We start from the raw sequence: 24,814 nt of genomic DNA on the forward strand, positions 1-24,814 counted from the left end.
CGACTCCAAAACTTTCATCCATCAATAAAGTCTTCGGAATAGGTTCGATTTTCTGCGTTTTCAATCACAAGGTAGCCACGCCCTAAAGCATCTCCTGCTTTATGGTCTATTTGACTCTAAATGAGACCATAACTTACTAAATGAACATCATGCTGTATTGAAGAAAGACTTGAAACTAGTGATTGAGACCATAAACTCATGTTTACAATGTTTACTGAGGTAATAAATCAAGTGAGAAGTAGGCTCATTTTCTCATAGACTTCTATACAATCAGACTTCTCTTTGCAACCAGAGGAGTCGCCCCCTGCTGGCTATTAGAAAGAATGCAAGTTTATGGCACCTCCACATTGGCTTCACTTTTCAGAACCGGAGGTTGCTCACTGGTATCTCTCAAACACTCGGCAAGAAAGCAAATATTTCCCAAAATGTTCGACTATTCCATTAAACATAGGCTGGTGTTGCGAATCATTTAACACATATTTCTGCACTAATGAAGCTTGACATGTTTGTTATCTTTGGAAACTTTGGACAGTTGATTAAAATTTCAAATGAGGCTTGAAAAACATTTGGCTGCACAACATGAGTTCATAACGATGGACCCACCGGTGGGTCAGACAGGGTCGAGAGGCCGAGGCAGAGCGAAGCTGACATGCCTGAAGCTGTTAGGTGAAATCACGCTGGCAGGCTGACGTCCCATGTTGATCAAAAGCCTAATAGTGGTCTGTGTATCTCTGATGTCATCATGATGTGAGAACTGATCCTTACACCATCAGCAGGAGGCTCAAATTGTGCATTCACAGAAGTATGTAACAGAGATGAAAAACACTCATGAGTTAATCTTTTACAAATGGTCAGTTCCTGAGTCCAATTAAAAAAGACAAAGAAAGAAAGAAGTAAACACAGATTTTGAAAGGCAACTACTTTTTTTGAAGATTTAAATTTTCTGTCACATCTCCTGCAGCTTTTGGACGCAGAGTGAAGCCAGATGCTGGTCCATCGACCACAGTAATTCTATCGGACGCTTTTATACTTCAGTCCTGTCAAACGCCTTATTGATGATTATTTGTCTATTTATCTACTGACAGACAACGCTGCGCTTCAAGTTGGAAATATCTGACGGGATTCTTTGGGAGTAGATGAGTCTCTCGCTGGAGCCGAAGCGCCGCAGCCAAGAAAAGACAAAAGAATGTGTCTGAGCCTTCCAGCGAGGCCGATACAGCTGAGTACAGTAAAAGTAAGAGAAAGGAAGTCTGTGTGTGTGTGTGTGTGTGTGTGTGTGTGTGTGTCGTATATATGAACTCAAAAAAAATTTCACAGTTCTGTAAATCCATTGTGTGACACAAAGATGGCAAAGCATCACATTCTCCATTAGTTCTCCCTCTCTCTGAAGAGCAAACACTTTTAATTAGTGTAACTCACACCAGATCAAGCCTGCAGCCAACAGGCAAAGTGCAGCAGCAGCAGCAGCATACGAATACGTAGCAGACTTTCCTTGGCAGCTAAAAAATAAGTTGTTCTTTCCATAGTTTTTTTTATTTTTCTTACAGCACAAAAACTTATTCCCACCTGGCAAGCCTCCTTTTCCTGGACAAAATCAGACTCAGCAAATAAAGGTACAATATATGAGAATGTTATTATACAAAAGCTGAGGAGGAGTAGGAAGGAACAATCTTGAGGGCTGCACAGCCAATAAAAAGTTGAGCGCTATTCCAGTGTGCCATCATCAGAGCTGGCTGTGTAAAAGTCACACTGGTCCAAGGCTGGTAATACTCTACAGTGTTTTGGTTTGACACACACAATGTCTTACTTCACAGTGAAGCCGACCGCTGACTGACTCCCAGGCAAAACTCCCCATTACATCTCTTACACATTTCCCACAGAGAGAGAGGCTTTCTCTGGCAGTGGGCCAAGGATTCGGCACACAAAACTCAGCGAAAAGGGTCCATAAAGCAGCGGCAGGTCATTGGTTTTACTGGCCAGCTTGGACAAGAGCAGAGCAGAGCGTAGAGAGCGAGCCTCGAGCTTCATTCTGTGGCAGATGATGGAATTTCGTTGTAATTTGAATACAAAAAGTGCCCTGTAAGGAGTTTTGGCTTCCAGTGCCGGAGTATGATCATCTAAGTGAGTTAAGAACAGCTGCAAGCAATGAGGTGTCTGGTGGCGTTCAGAAGAGCCAAGCTGATTGCCTTGCTTTTATTAGCTGGATACAAACTGCATTTTATTACTTTGTATAGCTGTCAGCAGTTAGTTTTGTCTTTAAGGTCAACGCATCCCAGAATCCCACCTGAACTCATCATCAGAACAGGAAACGGGGATCTGTAAGAACCACTTAACCTCGGCCAGAATGCCGATCCCCAATTACCATAAATCAGCGGGAAGAATATCAGCTTTTTCCCATGACTCCACGTTCCATGACTCACTCACAAGGCGAGAAGAGGTCTTCCTCTTCGGAGCTGGAGTCCTCCCCACTACTACACTGAATGGAGGAGCGCGGCGCACCAGATGGTTTTTCACAGTCAGCGCTATCCGATTGCATAACAGATTGTTGGAGCTCCCGCCAAGGCCTTTTACACTCATACTATTGTGTCCCAAATGAGGACAGAAATGTGTGTGTGTATGTGTCTAAGTCAGAGAGAAATTTGCTTACAAAAAGTGATCTCATATTGTTCGACAGTCGTTTTCTAAATAGCATTCGAAACCTGACCTTTCTTTGACCCTTTACTGTACTGTTTTTGTTTCTTTACATCTTCTCCAGAGTATAATTCTGACAGCAAACCACAAAAGGAGTAGTGTGATGATAAACTGCGTAGTGTAATCTAAAAAAAAAAAGCCCTGTCTTTTTTCCACAGCTTTTGTTTTTCTGAACAGATGTTGCTGCACTCTCAGACTGTCAGGTAAATCAGCAGTGATTCGCTTTGCAAAGCTTCTCTTCTTCATTCTCCTTTTATCTCCAAAATGAAAACAGTCTGTAACCTAAAATGACATTTACATTCATTTGAACACCACATTGATTCAATTCCTAATCTAAATCTTGGAAAATCCCTGCAACTAAGTCAGTAGGGTGGGTCCCCCAGCTTGAGAAGTTGATAAGCTTTAATGAATTTCATACATTTGGGTTTCAGTGGAGAGTTTTCGTGTCACATAAGTGCTGTTTCTGAGGTTTCCCACACTGCTAACAAGATGAATCTGGGGTAAATGCTGAATTTGTAAAATATGTGGCATGGAAATTAACTGCACACATCGTCACCCTCTCCGGTGTCGGGAGGTAATTGATAGCAAGTTGTTGTGGAAGATTTTGTGAGGCATGCTATTTACTTGAGTCAGCCATTGTTACAGACAGCTAGAAACCATTCAACTAGACTTGTACTGTTGACTATAGGAGTGAAACTGCACACATGGTGTGAGACGTATCTCTTCCAGTCCATTGGATCTGTTTTGAACAGGATTTTTCAACCTGACAAGATAATCAACATTACTCAGTAGCACAGTAAAGATCTGTTAACGATGGTTGAAGGTAGAGTAGTAGTTGGCATATTATCCTGTTTAAAGCTGGAGGAAGCAGTTTATTTTTCTGCATTTGGCAAGACAGGGGAGGGAAGTTGGGAAGTATTGAGAGATAGACTACCACATTGCTGCTTACTGTGTGGTCTTTTCATGGGATTTGCTGACAATAACAAAAATATAGAATATAGTGAGCTTTATTCTTAATGAAAGAAGGTATTATGTTTTGCGATACTCAATCAAAATGAAAAATATGAATACACGGAAAAAATAACTACTGCAAAAACATTGTCTTAAAGGTGCAGTGTGCAGGATCTGGTGGCATCTAATGTAGCACTGAGGTTGCAGATTGCAATCAACTGAAACTTCTAACCCGCTGCGTATTAAGATATAAACGGTTCATTCTAAGGTAACGAAAACACAACGATTCTTAGTTTCAGGTGTTTATACACTAAAGAAAACATACTTATTATTATTATGTTCCATTTCTGCTAATAGATCCCCCTAAATGCTACACACTGTTCCTTTAAAACAAACGATATGGAAAAACAAAGTCGGTCGGTTGCAGAGTACTATGTTATTTGCACACTCTGCATAGTAGGAAATCCAACAGGCTCTGGCCCACTTGAGATGTGTAATTACTGTGGAGGGATAACAGGCTTTGGGAAAAGGCCAAGGATAAAACGCACAAGGCCATGGAGAAAAACGCTCTGCTGCTAACCATCACACTCTGTCATTACCCAGGTCATGTAAAGAAGTCAAATAATATAGACAAAGCAGGACCAGATTACAGAACTATAACACAATCAGAACTTGCCCTACTTTTTTAGAAGAACTGCTCTCCAGAGAGTGAATGACATAACATGCATTTGGAAGAAGGAGCACGTAAAACTCAAGTTTCACTCGGTAAATTTCGGCTCTCCCCAACATCTTTTTGGAGGAGTGCGATACCGATGATGTAACAGCTTAGATATTCAAACCTTTACTATTTCAAACCCACAAGGGAGCCCGAAACACAGGTGTGCTCCACGACGCCTGCATCATGTTTGGCTGCTTTCCAAACAAGAGCTCAAACATCCATGTTTGGCTGGAGTCTCTAAACATAGCGACTTCACAGATTTCCCAGCTCAAAGGCAGTTCAGGGTGTGTCGGGGTTGAGTCGGTGTACGTTAGATTTATGTCGGGAAAACATTTTTGAAAAGCAGAAACACACATGTACAATATGAACTTCCACACATATGGGACAGGGCCAGCAATATCTGAAGGATATCAGTTACTTCCTTTTAGATTTACACAAATAAACAAACAGCTTGAGTTGTGAGACAAATCAGATTTTCTACCTTTCGTCCATCTTGGCCATGCAGTCCGGGGGGGCCCGTGACACCAGGCTCGCCCTAAAAAAGGACAAATTGGGTCACATTCAATACACCAACATATTTTACATGACTGTCTACTAATAATCGAGTAGTTCCTTGAAAGGAAAGATGGAAATATGCATACTTTTAGTCCTTTTGGGGCTTGACCAGGTGACAGTCCATAATCTCCTTTTTGTCCCTAGAACATAAAAACACAGAGCATTTTATTATTCATACTTTTAGAGACACTTTTCCTCAAGTGGGTACGAGATGTGCACCAACGTTCACTGCATATTTTCTGCATTGCCCTAGCGTTCCACTTCAGTTCACCGTCTGCATTTACACTATCACAGAGTAATGAGTTCATCCTACTTATTGGATGTCTTAGCAGTTGTATTTACACAAAAGTGCAGTCCATTTATGCCCCGCGGGGACTCGGTTTACACCAAGCCAGCGAGAATTGATGGGGACTCATCGTGTACATTCTTCTCCCTTTTCGGGCAGTGGGAATCCTGTCAGCGCTTTCTGGGTCAGCATTCAACGTCCAATCGCACTGGTGAAAGAGTGACCCAGACGGCTTCGCAATTAGAATGTAAGAGGTCCACGGAGAAATAGATCATTTCCTGTGTTAGTGCTTATCATCTAAAGAAATATGTAGAAAAAATGTTGCAGCACTGAGCTGGTTGGACTGTAATCAAACAACAGCTGTTACCGGCTGATTGCACGTGTTCTGACACATTTCATTTAGCAAATTAAATTGCAGAGAAATCTTATGTTTCTACTAGAACATGTTTACTGTGTTGCATCACCTCTTTTCACCCTCTGTCTGAAACGCTCTGTTTGAGCTCCTGCAAAAACATTCCAGTCTGCTGCGATTGGTCAACAGAACCAAACTCTTGGTTTGTTTGGTCTGCGCTCCAGCTCCGCTCTCACTAGCTTTTAGGGCTTTCAATTGATCAAAATATTTAATCGTGACTAATCACGATTGTCCATGATTAATCGCGATTAATCGCACATTTTTTATCTGTTCAAAATGTACCTTAAAGGGAGATTTGTCAAGTATTTATTACTCTTATCAACATGGGAGTGGACAAATATGATTGCTTTATGCAAATGTATGTATATCTTTATTATTAGAAATCAACAACAGCTGTCAGTGTGTCAGTGTGCTGACTTGACTGTGACTTGCCCAAAACTGCATGTGATTATCATAAAGTGGGCATGTCTGTAAAGTGGAGACTCGTGGGTACCCATAGAACCCATTTTCAGGTTACAGGCCTTTGAAAATGGCCATGACAGTTTTTCCTTGTCAAAATTTAACGCAAGTTTGGAGCGTTATTTAGCCTCCTTAATTCCCACCAGGCTATGACATGGTTGGTACCAATGGATTCCTTAGGTTTCTAGTTTCATATGATGCCAGTGTCTTCACTCTAGCTTCAAAACTGGTCTCGCTACAACCTCCGAAAGACTGATTGCGTTAAAGAAATTAGTGGCGTTAAAATGATTTTGTGTTAAAATCGTGTTAACTTTGACATCACTACTAGCTTTGTTTGAGGGAGTGCCAAACTAGCCACTAGGCATGTATTATGCAAATGTGTTACTTGTTGACATCACCACGTTACGGAAGAAAAGGCGGGACTTCAAGCAAGGCATTTCAGGCAGTTCAGGAGCAACTCCCTTTGACGTGGACTTTGGGCTTGTAACTTTGCTGAACTTTTACATGCACAACAAACTATATAACACACTAAAGGAAAGGGAAAAAGCACAAAAGCATAATAGGTCCACTTTAAGAAATTTCAGGGCTATTTTTTCTGCAGACGTCTTAGTGCAAAAGCCAATGGTTCAGTCATAGTGGAAAGACACGCACTGCTTCAAAGGAGTAAGTTGGATTTTACTGGGTTACTGGTGAAAGTATAACAGGAGTTCCCATCAACAGCACATCGGTCCATTTAAACCTACATGTTCGTGGCAGCTACAACTTGGCATTGAAAAGTCTTTGTGGGAATTTTCCCCAGACTGATATCTGAACAGAGCCAAGAATGCAACTTCGGCCAAGAGCAACATGCATTCCCTGAACACTGTGTCTTTTCACTGTCTAAAGGTTTTCACCTCAACTACGTCATCTGAAGAGTTTAAACTCAAAGTGAAGCTACGTGAGGTAATTTCTTCTGAAAGCTGAAGACCCTAATAAGCACTTGTACCTTCCACTGATTATACGTATTTTAGGCCTTCATTTAATTTTTTAAGTCTACTGGTAGGCCACTTACAGCAGTAGGTAACTTTATCATCATTACGTCCAGATAAAATGACATATTCAAAACAAAATTCAGCTAACAGGGAGGTTTTCATCCGGCTTGATCATTTTTCTTAAAGTAGAGAACTGTGCCAGACCAAACTGTCTTCTGTTTGAGGTTTGTGTGGGTCAAACTGAGCTGTGCCAGGTTTGGTAAGGCTCCAATAACACATATGTACGATATAGGAGTTATGTTTTTTCCCCAGGTTAAAGCAGGCCACAGCATGGTATCAATTATGTTGTTTTTAAATGTTTAAAGAAAGTGTGGAAAATGCTGAAATTCAACCCATTGGAGCGGATTAGGTGCAGACTTGAAATACGAGCAATTTTCCATTTTATTCCAGCATATTTTAACACACACACAGACTCCTTTGTGATCTAAGACTGACACATTATGGAGCTAAGCAACCCTCTGTGTTGACAATTCAAATCAGCTGGAACACAGACTGATGTCAAGTACATGCAAATTAGTCTGTCAGAAAAGAGTTAAAACTGCCGCTTTCTCCTGAAGGGAAACAAATGGCTTTCTGAGAGGCTACAAGAGGTGTACTATGAAGCCGAGAGGATCTGACCTCAGACATGCAAACTAAGTGAAATCACAATCAAAGATTGGATGAACAAGAAAAAACACAATAAATACTTGCTCTTAAATTTCACATTGTTGTTTTAATTCCCTTGTTACATCACTTAGATGTGGACCAAAGAAGAGTATTAAGGCTGTATGTACCATAAAACACTCCATATTGTGTTTTATTTACATTATCGTCTCTTGCATCCCCAAGAGGTTGACCCATATCTAGTCCTAGGTCTCCTTAAGGATCCAGTCTAGACTAGTATAAGTTGTGTTTTTACACTGTACTGTTTTCTACCATGCTTTCTTTGTTTTGACCAGTCAGGGGACAGCAGATGTGAATAAGCTCAAAGCTATAATCTGGTACGGTCTTCAAATGGCGACATTTATGTTTAAACTGTACAATATATTGACAATATATTTAGAGTTTTATATAAATGTGAAAAAGTGAAAATTCAGACCCGTTTCCCCGCTGTGTTTTGTGGTGTAAACAAACCACAAACAGCATCAGAAAAGGCTCCTGTTATTCTGTATTTTTCTCCCTCAGCAAATCCCATGAAAAGACCAAAACAAACAGTGTGTTAGTCCACAGCTCAATACGTTCTCACTTCCCTACTCTGTCTGTGGCTCTCAGCCTCAAGCCCATTAGTTCCTACTGAAGATATAAAGTGTGAAAAACAGGTCACAAATATAAAGTTGATAAAACAGCTTGACCCTGTCTAGTCTATTTTCAAACGGATTAATACACATTTGGTGTGTTAGTGATTAATAGCACCAAGATGCGGAATAGACCATGATTGGCTTGAAATAAACTACTGAACAGTGTCAGTGTTCATGGTGATAAAGTGTAATGTCAACCATTGCAACAGTGCAGCTCATTTATGTGTTATTTATCGTTTGTTTCATGGGGTTTGTTGACTAAAACAATACATATTAGTGTCGTTGTTGTCTTGTGTTAGTCTGTATTAAAATACCTGTCAGTCAACTGAAGTGATCTGGGATCATGGGATTGTTCACCCCAAATTAAAAAAATACATATTTTTCTTCTTATCTGTCGTGATATTTATCAGTCTAGATTGTTTTGGTGAGAGTTGCAGTGTTGGAGACATCAGCTGTAGAGATGTCTGTCTTCTCTCTAATATAATGGAACTAGATGGCACTCGGCTTGTGGAGCTCAAAGCGCCAAGAAATGGCAATGTCTCTTTCCAGAAATCATAACCCGGTTACTCAAGATGATCCACAGACCTTGTTGTGAGCAGTTTCGTGCAGGAACTATTTTCTTTCTACCGAACTACACCAACCAACCGTATCACCGTTAGGCTTGCGGTGTTAAAGGCGTTACACGGTGTTCGGGCATACACTGATTGCATGATTTGAATACAGCCCCCACTGTCGCTTTGCTTTTTTTACAGAAATAAAACCCACTAAGTTAATATTCGCGTATCAGTGCCGTGTTATCAATACATAGTCGGACGACGGACGCTACAAACTGAAAGTGTCTGCTCCGTACGGAGTCTCAGCTCAGAGTAGCAGGAGTCAGATTTCACACAAACAGGATGAGAGAGAGTTGACAGACAAGACGATGGCGGAGGATTTGGTGTCAAAGCAAAAAGCAAAAGCGCATGTTTGGCAATATTTCGGATTTATACCCAATGCTATAAGGGAACCGTAACGTTAATGAGGCAATCACCGCGCGAAAGACAAATTTGTCACAGTCGAAAGCTCGACCGGAGAGGCCAGACACACAGACGTCCAACGTTTAAGAGCAAAGTAAGCGCTCTACACTTATTGAGCATCAACTTTTCTTGTAAAATGTCCAGTGTAATCTCTAATACCGGTATTGTCCGAAGTTTATTAACCGGAGGGAAACATCTCTAATCACCGTGCAGAAGGAAGCGTTTATCTACTCATGGACGAGAGGCTCGTGCTCGTGACAGCACGAGATGTAAACAGTAACGGCGTCTTCCTCGGCTGAGCTGTAATGTTAGCTAGCTCAGTAGTGCTAGGTGAGCTAGCAGTGCCGCGTACAGATTCACGCTTCCTTCTGCACAGTTGGCGGGTGTAGTTTGGCAGAAAGAAAATAGTTCCTGCATGAAACTGCTCACAACAAGGTCTGTGGATTGTCTTGAGTAACCGGGTCATGACTTCTGGAAGGAGACATTGCTATTGAGTTTTTCAAATGTAATTTGGGTGCTTTGAGCGCCACAAGCTGAGTGCCATCTAGTTCCATTATCTTAGAGAGAAGACAGACATCTCTACGGCTGACGTCTCCAACACTCTGCAACTCTCACCAAAACAATCTAGACTGATAAATACAGGAATAATATGTCATTTTGATTGTGGGGTGAACTGTCCCTTTAACACTTTGGCTGAAAGAAAAAGACTACAGTCTAGATCCTCTACATATTACAAGATGAGGCTTAGGGTTTCTTTCTCTTCCTAAATACAGACTTAACAAGTTATTGATTTGTACCTTCACTCCAGGAGGTCCGGAACGACCAGGGTTTCCATGTGGGCCGGGAGGACCCTGAAAACAGAGACACACATTATGAGGAAGACACTGAGTAAGGGTGATCATCTGGGTCACGGAACAGGCCTCCATTTCAGCAGCAAAGAAGGGTGAGTTAGTATTGTATGTGAGGTTTTTACAGATGTATGTGCATATTGTATATACGGTCTGCGTTACGGGACAGGTCAGCTGTGCCCCGAGGTCCCTCTGTGTTTGTGTATAGGTGCCTCGTGAGACGTACTGCGTCTCCCGCCTGCCTCGCCTGTCAGCCCGCCCGTCCAAGTTATGACATATGGATGTGATTTTCCTCATCCCTACACTTTTCCACTGGTTTCTGGGGTCCCGCAGAGTGAAGGCCACTCATCCATCACACCATATTCTCCGATGGCTTTGTGCCACAAACTGTAGGTGTCTGTAATATATAACGTGCTTAGATGTAATTCATTGAGCCATCCGTGCCAAATGCTTTATCAAAAAGGACTATCTCCTGCAAGTCGGGCCAGGTGGCTGGACGCACAGGAGCAGAGAAGACAAAAAAGGGGACTATAAATTCAAGCAAGCTGCAAAGAGGGATTGTTTGGAAAAATAAAGCCACAACTTCCTGAGGCATCCAAGTGAGGAGCATTCGGTTCAACGGTCGAAACGCTGAGCATGGAAAATCTTCCCCGGCAAAATTGAAAGCATTGAAACATGTTCAGATGGCCCGAACAGGAAGCTACTGTATCTTCAGCCCGTTCTCGGAGTTGTTCAGACTTTCCAGAAAGGCTCCCCCCCCCCCCCCACCCCGAGCTGGAGGTGAGAGTGAGGGATAGGATTACTCTGAGTCAAACAGACGGAGGAGGCCAAGAGGTGTAAGTGTACGGTTGGGTGATCCAAACCGTCTCTGTTATTTATCTGCGCTAAAGTATCAGACTGTGAAGAGGAGTCGAACAGCCCGAGCAGCTCCCCTCCTCTCGAACTGGCCAGACCTCTCCTCTCGCAGCCGCTCCATGCTGGACATGTGGAGACACTTAACAGAAGCTCATCTACAGATTTCCTCCTCCTCTTCTATTCAGAGCGTTCCCCTTTTCCACTCTCTCCTTATTAAAACGTATGGAAGTCGTTATCCTCAAGATAGGAAGCAAAGGGAGGAGGAGACCGATAGAAAAAAGGGGGATGTCTGGACAGAATATTACAAATTGCATTCTTGCGGTACATAAGGTGAGGAGGCACGGCGCCGATGACAAGGTGGGCGGGCGGTATCCCAATGGAGACGAGCCTAATGGGGAGAATGAGACACGTTGTCCATCTATCTTTGTGTGGGTGAGAAGAGGAATGAAGATCCTCTTTTGCTTAATTACTGAAAAGAGCTCCTGATAAGAAAGCGTATAGAAATCACCAGCAAATACACATGAGCGTTAATGTAAACCCAGGTCAGCAGCACGTACACACACACACACACACTCACAGCTGAGGCCTGCAGATGAAGGGCACCTGTATGCCAGAGCTGTGGTCAGGGTTTACGATGTGGGCCAATGACTTTTACAGGACTGACACGTGGAGCGCTACTGTTTTTATAGGCCATTAACCCTGAACAGACCCGCTAACACCTTCGCTGGACTGCACTGGAGGGAAACTATGTCTTTAGCCTGATGATTATTCCATATAATGTATATTAAAAGGACCTTAACTCTTTTATTGTGGCAAGATCCTTGGTGCTAACTAAGTGCTAATTGCTTCCCTAAGATCAGAAATTCTCTTCTCAGAGAAACGGCGCGGCCAGATGTGCGACTGGGGTTGCGTCTAGCAGCCAGTGTTTTCTTTAGTCTGCCTTTTTTTTTCATTATTAATCTATCCAGTGTATTTTGGCATTTCTATGATATTTCATAGTTATTTGAGTCATTTCCTCACGTTATGTTGATTAGCCACACTGTTTGCCAAAATTCTTCTGACAAATGACTTCATTTTGTGCTCAAAGTTTAAAAACAAAAGGCAGTTGCTAAAATGGGAATATGGCGTATGACAATAGTAGAAGCTGCAGGTCATATATCATCCTCCAAGCTTGTGCAGGTGCACGCGTAATTCATTGCTTTAGCTTACTAACTGAGTGTTTTCATTTTGTCTTTTAGTTTCCCCCACCTTTTATTTTTTTATTTTCAGGTGAAATAAATGCAGTGGATTACACGGAATCCCACCAGATGTCAGGGAGCGCCAAACTTTCAGCCCAAGAGAAAACAAGAGAAAAGTCCGGTTAGAGAAATAAATGAATCACAGTGCAGCCCGGTGCGGTGTGTCGGTGCTGGGAGCTGAGGCGAGAGCAATCGGTGCAGGTCGATGGTGAACCTCCAAAACGTCCTGAAACTACATTTCAAACGGCGGACTTCAGAAACATGTTCAAATGGTGATATTTGAAAAGCCTCAACTGGCAAGTGTCTGTCATTTCTGCTTAATAAAGGACTCATTATCAAAATTGTTGGTTAATTGTTTGTAGATCAATTAATTGACTTCAGTACAAAGTGCATCGGACTTTGGGACCTTGGGTTTTCTGTTGATGAATCATGTTTCTGAAAGTGGTGCTCTTCTATTTTCTGCACTTATTTAAAACAAACTACTCTTGCTGCAGCATGAAATATAAAATGCATCATCTGCTTTGCACCAGAGGTGATACCACATACCAAAAGCAGCAAATATGTTTATTAACTGGGTTAAATGACTGTTACAGTACATTAACATTTAAGTAATACATGAAAGACTGTGTAGATTAAAGGTTTCCAAATCTAGACATTTACAGATGTTCACGGTTTAATGGTCAATGCTCAAGAACAATTAATGATGTTGATGTTCACATCATCTGTGAACCTCCTGCCTCTTAACTTTAACTCTCTAAATGTGCTCCCTATTAGCTTTAGCACTAGAAATAGTGGAAACCTTCAGTGTAGCCAATAATGACAGAAGAACTTAATCAAGCCTTTGAGACCGCTCATTTGTACCTACATATGCAATTCATTTCAGAAGAATCTCAATTCTACAACATACATAAATCAGTTCAGTTTTCTGCACCACTCAACCACCTGCAAAAAAATAAAACAGAGCTCCCACTGAGTCCATATTTCAAGTCATAATAGTGTCAACCATTCTTAAAGCAATTATGCAAATGTTTTCAACTTCACAGAAAACCCAGGATCACATACTGACTGCACGCTGGCCGCTCCGTTTCTCTGCACAAAGCCCTCTTTGATCCGCTCTCAAGCCTCTCCTTCAGGGCCGGGTGAACCCCGGCGCTCTGCCGGGCTTATGGCTGTGTCGAGGAACGTGGACGCTCTCACGTGTACGAGATGCTCGGTGGTGGCAGCGCTGAGACTGTGCGCTCATTAACACATGACACCTCACTGTCAGAGAGGTAAAGCCGTAATGGTGCTGTGCCACCCCCGAGCTTTAAAGCTTTTGTGATGAGTGAGAATGCCCCACACAGGTTGCATTGTTCACATATTTTGTTATCTGTTTCAGATCATATCTTGGTGCAACTCTCTCTAAATCTGATTTGAAAGGTGAAAGTGAAAAGAGATAATGGCCTTCCGAAGATTAGAGTTGCTCACTGCAAATCAGACAATCCTGAGGAAAATACATTTATCGCACATCTTCAATTTCTTGAGGCTTTTTCACTTCACGAAACAAAAGCTACCAAATCTTCTGGTACTGTCCTCCTCAGCAGTCTTTCCGGTACATTTATATTCAACTAAAATATGATTCATGATCCATCTCTATTCACAAGTTTCTGCATGATTTCCCACAAATTAGGGCAAAAATGACATGCTTCATAACTCAAAGGTGCTAAATTCGAAATTCAGAGCATTTCTACTGCCTCCACATGGCTCTCAATATAGCGGTAATATGCACAGTGCTAACAATGCAAACAACGACAACAGTGCTGACAGAACTAACAGTGTTAACCGGGGGGTGGGGGGACCGTAAGGTGGGTGATACGCTTCCGCGACGATTGCCATGGGTCGAAACGGTGTTATCAGCTGTAACCACCATGAGTGCACTAACATGCACTAAAAAGCATGCACAGCCGGCCCGGCTATGTCAACAAAGCACAGAGAAGCTCTGATTACAACACACAGAGGGAGAGCGACTTCACTCTCTGCTCAGGTAGGCATTACTCCGCCTTTGCATAGCAAATAGTTGTTTGCTGCTATTTTAATGCTCTGAATATCATATAGAGAACCTTTAACAAACAAATAAGACTAAATGTTGTTCTACCGTCTTAAGCTCACACAACATTTTGATTTGGTGCATGTCAGTGAAAGTACATCTGTTAACTGTTATCAGTATCAAAGATTAGGGCTGCACAATAAATAAAATATTAATCGCGATCAAGATTTTTGGCTTCACACAATTAAATGAACATGATCAACTGCGATATTGATGTTTAAAATGTGTGCTCCGCTAATAGAAAACTCTTCTGCATAAATCAAGCGCTTCCTAAACTATCAGCTAGAGATGCACCGTCAATCAGCAGCCAATCAAAGCCAGCCGGTTTTCAGCAATCTCATATATCTGAGTCTTTGCCGGTCACACACACATGTGCAGCCGCCACATGCTGGTTTTACGTCGGCAGAACTTTTGACAGTTGGAATGTAGAACAACGTGGAAGTGAACGTAGCGATCTGTATATCTAAATGTGAAATTGCAATAAAAATATTTTGTCCCTAAAATCTATGAATAATCGTGATCTCAATATTGATCAAAATAATCGTGATTATCATTTTGGCCATAATCGTGCAGCCCTACCGAGGATTGAAATTCACATTTGGCCTTTTTTCCAGTAATTGATTAATCTCTAAATACTTAAAGTTCAACACGTCTCCCTTGAAAAATGGACACAAATTGTACAACTGTGTCCTAAGTTATGTTACAGTAGGACTTTTGGTTTAAGGCATACATTTGAAAGACAAAGGGGAAACAAACAGAAAAAAGCAGTTTGTTAATCAACTTTCCGCATATGGAATTATGGCATGTTTAAAATATAAAATCCCCTACTACTGTATAGTGAATGTCGCTTTTATTCCTACTGTTTGTACAAGCAATGCCCAGAGCAGAGTCCACTTTAGAGCTTTCTGTAGATCATGTGTGTGTAGCTGCAAGGTATTTCTTACTAATCACGTGAACTATCCAGGAAAATTCTGATGGTTCAAGAAAACAATCAGCAAAAACTTGAACTGCACCCTCGGGTCCTTTTTTTTTTTTTTTTTTTCGCTCCGAGTCGGTGTGGCCCGCAGTTGGGTCTCAAGAGCTTGATGATGAATGAACTCTATAGAGGTTGGTGTACTACTGCACAGAGCTGCTGAGCTCCAGACAGGGTCTTAAATGCCTTTAATAAGATGGGGACAAAGCCCTCTTTCTTCCTTGTTTAAAGGGATTGGGTTCCCACACAGCCCACCCCCTCTGAGACCTGACCGCGGGGGCACAGTCTCACGGGCTGCGGCGGCAGGTAGCTCGTATGCACACTCCTCAGTAGCGCAAGTCCTCTGCAGGAGTACATCAGCAGGAGCTCTGCAAAAGAGCAACCAAAATGTGCATCTCTCTATTTTTTTTTCATTATTCCGACATGCTTATTTCAGCAACTGTGCCAAATACAACTTCTGCTTTGTTCATTTTCATATAAGGGAGGTGAAGAGGTTGTGAACTACGCACATATACAACCATCAGCTAAAGGTCTTAGAAAGACATTAAAATAACAAACCGTCCCTCGGGACAAATCATCTCCCCGTGTTTTCTCTATTCTTATATTTCTTCTGAAAACATGAGCTTAAAATAACATCTGCTCTCACTCGGTTCGGTTCCATGAGGAGCTCACAGTTGTAGACATGGCATTGAGCCCCAGAATGGGAGATATGGCACTGGAGGACACACTAGAAGCATTCACCGATGTTAACATAGGAGCTATGCCTAATTTAAGTACCAGTTGTTTGTGTATGGGATAGAATAAGTACTTTTCTGGATATATATATATATAGACTCACAAAAGTTACCTTATTTTTTTATGTCCACCTAATACCTACCATATGTGCTCAATTAATTTTACATTGGCAAGCCGCAGATTTGTAGCATGGGGCTGTTTGCTCTCCAGCTTTACAAATGGACCTTGGCAGCAAGAGAAGCACAGCTTGATCAAACCCAGAGCCAAAGCAAACTAACGTCTGGCTGAATAATGCGCCGTAATCCAAAGATGTCACTGAGTGCTTGATCAAAATGCTGCAGAGGTCGTGCATATCAGTGTGCTGATAATGGTGTAATCTCAGTATAATGCAGATCAAGACATGATTAAAGCATCATTAAGATACGGTGAAAGACATTTCAGGAGATTTTGGAGGAGGAATGAGAAGTGGTAATGGAAAAAAAAAAAAAAAAGAGGGAGGTAAATTGGGAAACTTGTCACTGGTTGGGAGAAACTCACCCTTGGGCCCCTCTTTCCTGGCTTTCCTGGCAACCCTGGAAGTCCTTGAAGGCCCTAAAAAGAAAATATAAAATGTGTCAAGGACAGAGTGAAGCGAGTCTATGAATACGGGTTGCAAATGAGAGTTGTCGTGACATTTCAAGGGAGTATGGAACAGCCTTGAATAGTAAAAGAGAGTTTCAAGTGTTCAGAGTAAAATCTGAAAATACATCTTGAGCTTTTTTTTTCTGATTTCATCAAATGACGTTAGGTGAGAGAAAGCACTGAGTGAGTGAGATGCTGGCAGACATGGGGATGTCCTGTCAGAGGCTCGAACAGTCCTGTCTCTTCGCAGCCAATATAACTTGAGCCCAAAACCCACAACAGCGCACAGACTGTAAGGCTGACTCATTGCACTGGCAAGCGGGTCGGCACTGGTTCCAGCCACAGCCAATCACATTAATTATGGGCATAAGCTAGCTTTAAAACAATTTCATACATGGATTAGCAAAGCTCTGAAAGGTCGAATCTAATGAGGGGTCAATCTGAGGAACCTGAGTTTGCTTTGAGACGTTTGATTGTTACTTATTTTCCCATGGCTCCACAAGGTTAAAGACAGAGGAAAAAAGGAAATAGGCCTTAAAAACAGCTCGAGGCAATTCAGCTTAAATTGGGCTACTGTAATAATGTCAGATGTATGTATAGAGAGCTTTTGTCTGACTTGAACAGCAGGTCCAACAGCTATAATTATACCCTTTCAGCCAGCATGCACTCTGAAAGCCAAAATGCTTTCAGCAACCTTTAGATTCTTTAGACTGCAATCATCAGGCTGTCCACACACATGATAAGCTGTTTGAGCTGCAGTCCCTGCTGGGGTGGGCAGAAAGGCAGTGCTGGAGCTCACCTCTTTATAGAATTTATACAATTTTCTAAACAAGATTTGATAGGTTCGAGTCATAATTTGGGATTATTTTGTCAGAAATAGCTATTAAACTATTACAAACAAGATTAAAAATCAAAGTATCGCAGCAACAAGGTGTAAAATCCCAGTGGTGCAAAACATTCAGGGCGGCACTTCTGCAAAGTTCAGATCATCGCTCTCTCCAAAGGCAAAGGATGCACCAATGCAACTTTTCCACTAGAGCTGCAACAGTCTCCGACCGGGTGCCGGTGTCTCCCTCTGGCCGCGGTCGGGAGGCTGAGGCAGGAAAAGCCAACACTAGGATCAGCAGTGATTCATGGAGAGACCTTCGTCTGGTCAGCTAACATTACTGCCAAGCAGGTGAAATATAGAGTGATATTGTGGTTTTAGCTGACGTGTGTCGCCTCACTGTTTTGAGCGATGCTCGTTCATGTCTATGTAGAGCGAGCGCAAGCGCGAGCCCAACGCTGACTTTCGTTGACTTAACGGTTAAATGGGCATATGATATCGTCTCATCGCAGGCCCCTGAATTGAATCGCATTGAAATTGTGTCAGACGTTGTGATAACAGCAAATATCGCATCGTTGTCCAAAGAATCGATTAACATGATGAAACTTGTGATTCACACCACTAATTAAAAGCCTGTATACTTCACTGGTTGAGGTATTGGAATCATCTTAAGGTAATGGGCACTACAAATCAGAGCAGCGGCAGCCATGACTGAATAAATGTAAGTGAAAACTTATAATGACATTGACACAGAAACTTTATTTACTTGTGGATTGGTCACGTCTGGCCCGTTCCGGGTTAATTAGGTCAGTGTCGGCGAAGATAACGATCCGTCCAGCGTTTCGGAGCTGTGCCTCCCTAAAACAATACAATTCGGCTGCTGATCAATGTGTTGACAGCCGACGGGAACCCCAAAAGGTTTTCTTTGAACAACCCCTCCATTAGACTGAAGACCTCACTTGATTATCTAGTCATCAATTTCCATCCTCCCCTCTTCAGAGCGTAGGCTTGTTGAATAATTCATCAGCACTTATGTTATCCATCAGAGCTGTCATGCTGTTTTTAAAAAAAAAAAGTTGCAGTAGTCTCTGTCGCATTTACTTTCAAAGACAATCCTGCTCTTGTGAGCAGTTGAAACTTATGTCTTTTTAAACAGACCATGGCCCACCAATGTCAAACCCAATCCCAGTGGAGGGGGTTCAAAAACTCAACAATGTGCTTCTAGCCATCGCTAAAATGATTCAGAGGACAACATAAAATTGCCTGAACATAAGTCAGAACCCATGCCTGACTCAGCAATCTGTGTAGACTTCATATTAAAACATTTAACAAGCAATACAACAGTGAAAACCCTCATGAAGGTAACCTTTACTATACACCAGGGACTGATGGGCATCGGTTACAGCACTTCTCTCTCATAAAGAAACGGGCTCCGGGGGCAGAGCTGTGGTTTCTCTCGCTGCCAAAGCAGCAAAGCCTTACTTAAAACATTCTTTTGGGTCAAACATGACCCAATGCAAGACAGAGAAGTCCTTTTAACAATGGAAAATGTGGGTAACCATCTTATGTTCAACAGAGGATCAGTGTCTGACAGGCCCACATGAATGTATACAGTCTACAGTCAACACTGGCTGGTGAATGACGAGATGAAATACTTTGACTGCTCTGAACTCTGAAATGTCAGTCTTACTCTGCCGTTTCAAGATGATCCAATGGATTCTCTTCTACAAGTAACTTTTCGGTTCAACCATTTTAACAGTGAAGTTTGTGTTGTGATTCTTTACAGACATGCAAAACCTCCGACCTATAATCAGAACTGTGTTTTGAAATGTAATACTCCATGTGGTTGAACATTCGAGGATGTTATTGTCAGAGGAGAATATTTTTTAATGGATTATACATTTAACTTTCTTTATAAAAATTGTAAAGTCTGCATTTTAAAGTTTAGTCTGGCGACCCGTCCCAATGTCAGCTGGGATTGGCTCCAGCCCCTCCGTGACCCTGAACAGGATAAGCGGTTACAGATAATGGATGGATGGATTTTATAGTTTCTCCATATGGAATTGAGAGCATATCTATTGCCTCCACACAACTCTCAATATGGAGACAGCTGAGCTGGCTGCTCGTAGCTAACGGTACTAGTAGCGCTAACAGTGCAAACAACAGTTACAGTGCTGATAGAGTTAACGGTGTTTACCTGAGGGGGAACCTAGGGTTTCCGCCAGTGTACTGCAAGCCCAGTGGCCTGCCGGGCCTAATCATTGGGTGGTTAACGTTAGCGAGTGTCGGTGTGTGCGGTAGGGAGAGACCGAGAGAGGTGAGAGCGTGCGTGTGCGTGTGTGACAGACGGTGGGTATATAATGTTATTTCTGTGAACGTAGCGGTGCAGTGTGTGTACAGTTTAGGCCGTCGGTTAATAAACTCCCAGGCCAAGTGCCCGTGTCTTGCTTGTCACCTGCAGCTTAAAGTGGAGGGGGTTAGCCCCGAAATTAACGACAACAACAGCCCAGTCTCGCTTGCTTAAAGTGGGCTTGACCTTTAAGGTGGACCAGCTATTATTATTATTTCAGTGACAAGCTAAAGCGACTTCATTCTCTGCTCAGGTGGACATTACTCCTCTCTATCTTTACATAGTAAATAGTTGTTTGCTGCTATATTAATGCTCTGAATCCGATTTATAGAACCTTTAAAGAAAACAAAAGACAATTTTCGATTTCCTACAATTCCCGCACGTCATGCCAACAAGTCTGCGGTGCTTAAATTGCGAAAAATCACTTTTTACCCTAAATGGATAATTGTGCACAAGTGCTTTATCCTTTTTTACCTTTGACCCTACTTTAAGAGTATCCATTGTCTGAGCGGTCACACTCCCTCTCGGAGGAATCTAACACTTCCGCGCCAGCCCCCCCACTCACACAAACACTAACTGACACAGGCCAGCAATGAACCGGACTATTTCTACCACCGCTGCTAAAAAGGAAATTACACATTAATCAGCAACAATTGGACGGGGATAGAAAGCCTTTAACACCACATACAAGTAAAAAAAAAATGTGGGAAATGGAGCAATCCTGAATCCTCAACACAGCAACACACCATTGCGAAAAATAAACAAACATTTCAGACATGCATTGCTGCCAGATTCACAAAACCACACGACCAAAAGGCACGTCAGCAAAACAAACATCATCAAAGAAAGGCATTTCAATAACAAGCTGTCATAATTGTATATCATTATGATCCAGTGATGTAGGAAGTTGGCCCAAAGCGTAGAAATATGGCAGCCAAGACTTAAAACGTGCATCTATTACAATTCAAATGCCCTATTTCTAAAGTTATTCATACATAAAATAAACCGTAAAACACTATACTGTAAACAGGTCATAAATTAAATAACTTTCCTGCACAAAGAAGCACTTATTGTGGCTCAAAGGTGTGACAAACACGGGTTTCAGGAGCAGGTGTATGTTGTGTTTGTTTAGAGGTCGCACACTCACCGGCGGTCCTGGTTCTCCCTTTAGTCCAGGTGGTCCAGCCAGCAGTGAGAACTGGGTCGGTTCCAGGTCAAATGTTTGAAAGCCATCTGTTGCAGCTGGAGTGACTGGAATAAGTGAGGTGGGTTTGACATCCTGCACGCTGGTCACCTTTGGCTCAGGTTTCTTTGGAGCTACTGTGGTCAACTGCTGTTTCTGCTGGAGGTCGACGTTTGAAGGAGCCCCCTGCGTGGACGCAGCTGTGGTGTGGAGGTTTGGCTGCATCTCGGACGGCCGGGTCGAAGCAGGTAAATCCATTCTTTCACCAGAAGGTTTCTGAGAACTAGTATCTCCTTCCTTTGTGTTCCCTCCAGCACTGCCATGTGAAGTTGGTTTGGGTTTTGGTTGCGTCCTGCTGATCCTAAGAGATGTAGAAGCAGTTTGAGTCAGAAAACTAAACAGACTTTCCCAGCCCGGATGAAGCGGCGGAGAAACAGCCACAGCGTCAGGTTTTGGAGTGCTCACAGTCTGATACACAGATGTTTTGTTCTGCATCAGCGAGCTGTCAGTTGGAACAAGAATCGTAGTCCTGGTGTTTTCCTCAGTCGAGGCCAAAGCAGGTCTCTGGGCCTTTTTGGATATCTCTGTCAAAGACAGTGGAGTTATATGAGTGACAGTGATGTTTGGGTCTGTGGAAAGTAGAGGTAGCAGGGCTGGAAACACGGGCCGATACGTGTCGGCTTCTCTGCAATGTTTCTTAATGTAATCACAATAGTTATGAGCTGCCTTGGCAGAGGGATAAATGTCAAACTGACAAATGGCGCCTTCAAACGGCACCGAGTTGTGGTTCATTTTGCCCAGCAGGAAAGAGCCCTCTGCGTCCAGGGCCTCCTCTTTTTTTGAATGCAAATCTGCATGTACACTTCTCTCTCCGCAAGAAGTGTGTAAGAACACCCGGTGGCCTTGGATATCCACGGCCAGACTATGCCACTGGCCATCGTGGACATCATAGTCGAAGCTCACAGAGCTCCTCGGCCCCACGTGGACCAGGATCGACCCCGGTGCGAACTGCACTCCGAGCTGCAATTTCCTTTTCTTAGACAGCACTGAGAAGAGAAAGGCGCTGTTGACGCGGTGAACAGACAGGCTGAGGATCAGGGAGAGATTGGTGGAGCTGTAGGTAGTGGGGATAACAGTGCGCAGAGGCACCTGGACGCGTGCCCTCGGGGTGAGGATAACTCCAGACTTGAAGGGGATGATGCCATTAGGGATGGATCGAGCGCCTGAAGATGACGACCCGCCTGATCTTCGCCCAGAAAGCCCGAGCTGCTGCAGAACATCCACATCTTCAGAGAAACAAGAGAGAGAAGTCAGTGACCTAAAGATACTGAACAAGAACTAACTTTTTTTTTTTACAATATTTCTAAGTTTATAAAACACAAAGGGAATATGTATTTGTCTTTTGCAGGCACCATTTTCTAGGCTTTTTTCCCCCTAAATAACTTTAATTTTTACACTTAAAGGCCCAGAGCACAAAGGGCTTTAACATATAAATGTCAAAATTAAAAGAAAAAGCTAATTGCATAACACATTTCACTTTATATGTGCACTTAATAAGCTATTTAAAAGAGGATACCGTATTAATTTGCGTAACACATCTATTAACAACCTCCCACTCAAGTGCACTGATCTGCATCAAAGTATAATCTCAAAAAACAAAATTGCAGTAATATAATTAGGTTGTGATGCCGAGCTGGGAGTTCACAAGTTTAGAGTTAGACTAATGAAAATCCTGCGGCAAAAGCTATTTAAAAAGGCTGCATAGAATTTCCGATAGGGCCACACATCAACATCTAGTTTTGGAGGTTGCTGCAAATTATGTAATCGTTACATCAGTCATAATTAGAGCAATCTCAGGAAACGGAGGCCGATCCCTGGAGAGGACAGAGTTGGGGTTCTAAGACGTGTATTAGTGCAGAGACAGAAGAGCCATCTCACTTTATCTAGTAATATCTGTTGATTAAAGACGATCGCTCTGACAGGGGCCCGAGCTCGTGAAAACATACCGCGGTGTTTTCTGCAGGTTTTTATTTGCTACTTGCATCTCATGGGAGGAAAATGTGGCCAATTTTCCCACATTACAGTCTTGTGAGTACTGTATATTTCTCCTAATTGGATCCACAGCTTTGTGTGAGGTTTAATTAAATCCACATTTCACTGGAGCAAGAAACAGCCTTTATTTCAAGAGTATTCTTTACAAGAAATTGGGGCTGCAACGCTTATTTTCATTGTCAATAAATCTGTCGATTATTTTCTCGATCAGACTTACACTACACGACTTTAGCCCTGATTTTCTGCTCCCCAACAGTTTTTGGAGCTCCCCGACAAAAGCCCCAGATCAGAGGCCAGTCGGCGTTGGCTCTTGAGCGAACTTATCAAAGAAGCAAGCCAAGAGGCTCGCCGATGCCTCGCAGACACATTCCAGATATCTAGCATGCCAAATATCTGGTCCTGTTGGGGACTCTGGCTATGAGCTACAGCCAATGAGAACGCGAGACACGGTTTGAGGGGAAACCTGGGGGAGGAGGGGTCGCCTATAACAATAGGAGCCTACTGTATGTGCTGCAATTACAACACGGAACAGAGAGGAATAAATAGTAAAAATGGTGTGGAAACTGGTGGAAACAGGCTATTTTGTGAACACGTATGGTATCATGTCATTTATCGTGTATTTCTCGCGTGTGTTTATGTGACAAAACGTAGTTTGGAGACCTCATCGGGGATTCTTCCCGGTGAAAGATCTTGTAGTGTGTGACCTCTTGTCGCCGGTCAGTCATGTAATGTGAAAACCACAACGACTTCAAGACTCTTGATTACAAGACAGCAAGTTGTGCAGTGTGAACAGCACTGAGATCTTGTAGTGTGAATTTGGCTTCAATCGATTAGTTGTTTGGTCTATAAAATGTCAGAAAATTGTGAAAAATGACGATCCGTGTTTCCCAAAGCCCAAGATGACGTCCTCAAATGTCTTGTTTTGTCCACAACTCAAAGACATTCAGTTTACTGTCATAGAGGAGTAAAGATACCAGAAAATATTAACATTTAAGAAGCTGGAATCAGATAATTTTGGGGTTTTTTTCTTAAAAATTGACTGAATATCAAAACAGCTGGCGATTAATTTAATAGTTGACGACTAATCGATTAATCGATTAGTTGTTGCAACTCTAGTGACCACCCATTACAATACGCGTAGAGAAAGGAGAGCATACGGGTTGTGATACTGAATTGACACAATTTAGTATTTCACAACAGGTACAGTAAAGATACAAATTAGAGAAAGAAAATAATGTTTTTAATCTCTAAATCATCTTTGAACTCCAAAAACTGCTGTCCTTTTCAACCCCTAAACCCAACGTGGTGGTCCAAAACCGCAAACCGAGAACCTCTGAAACAACACCACCAAGGTTATGCTAAATCTAGGATATTACTTTTGCAAGCAAAACATTCGGCGCTCTTAGAAAGTCAAATCTGGTTTTGGTTCAAACATCAAAACAGACTGGAAATGTTCCCACTATTATACCATTGTCTATTGTTAGGCACCGGTGCAAGTCATCAGTAATGTCAAACAAAAGCTTTTTTGTTTAGTTTAGTTTAGTAAGGTTGGAAAATAAAGAAGAATTGATCATCCCCCGGCCAATCAGCATATCCTGAGTACAGTACATTAATCTTCACAGTACGTGCAATGTGGAAACTAAACGCTTAC

The 24,814-nt window shown here is 42.4% G+C and overlaps 1 protein-coding gene across 3 annotated transcripts in view; it reads right to left on the reverse strand.

The window, feature by feature from the left end:
- Positions 1 to 24,814, reverse strand: part of col27a1b (collagen, type XXVII, alpha 1b) — an 84,292-nt gene that overhangs the window by 49,170 nt on the left and 10,308 nt on the right. For all 3 annotated transcript variants that reach the window (XM_074639016.1, XM_074639015.1, XM_074639014.1), the window contains exons 3-7: positions 21,076 to 22,397; positions 16,669 to 16,722; positions 10,194 to 10,247; positions 5,002 to 5,055; positions 4,842 to 4,895 (exon numbers count right to left, since the gene is read on the reverse strand). In XM_074639016.1, coding sequence (XP_074495117.1) covers positions 4,842 to 4,895; positions 5,002 to 5,055; positions 10,194 to 10,247; positions 16,669 to 16,722; positions 21,076 to 22,397 — 1,538 coding nt within the window. The remainder of the gene's footprint in view (positions 1 to 4,841; positions 4,896 to 5,001; positions 5,056 to 10,193; positions 10,248 to 16,668; positions 16,723 to 21,075; positions 22,398 to 24,814) is intronic.

The sequence above is a fragment of the Sebastes fasciatus genome, chromosome 6, assembly GCF_043250625.1.
Source record: "Sebastes fasciatus isolate fSebFas1 chromosome 6, fSebFas1.pri, whole genome shotgun sequence".
Classification (NCBI taxonomy): Eukaryota; Metazoa; Chordata; class Actinopteri; order Perciformes; family Sebastidae; genus Sebastes; species Sebastes fasciatus.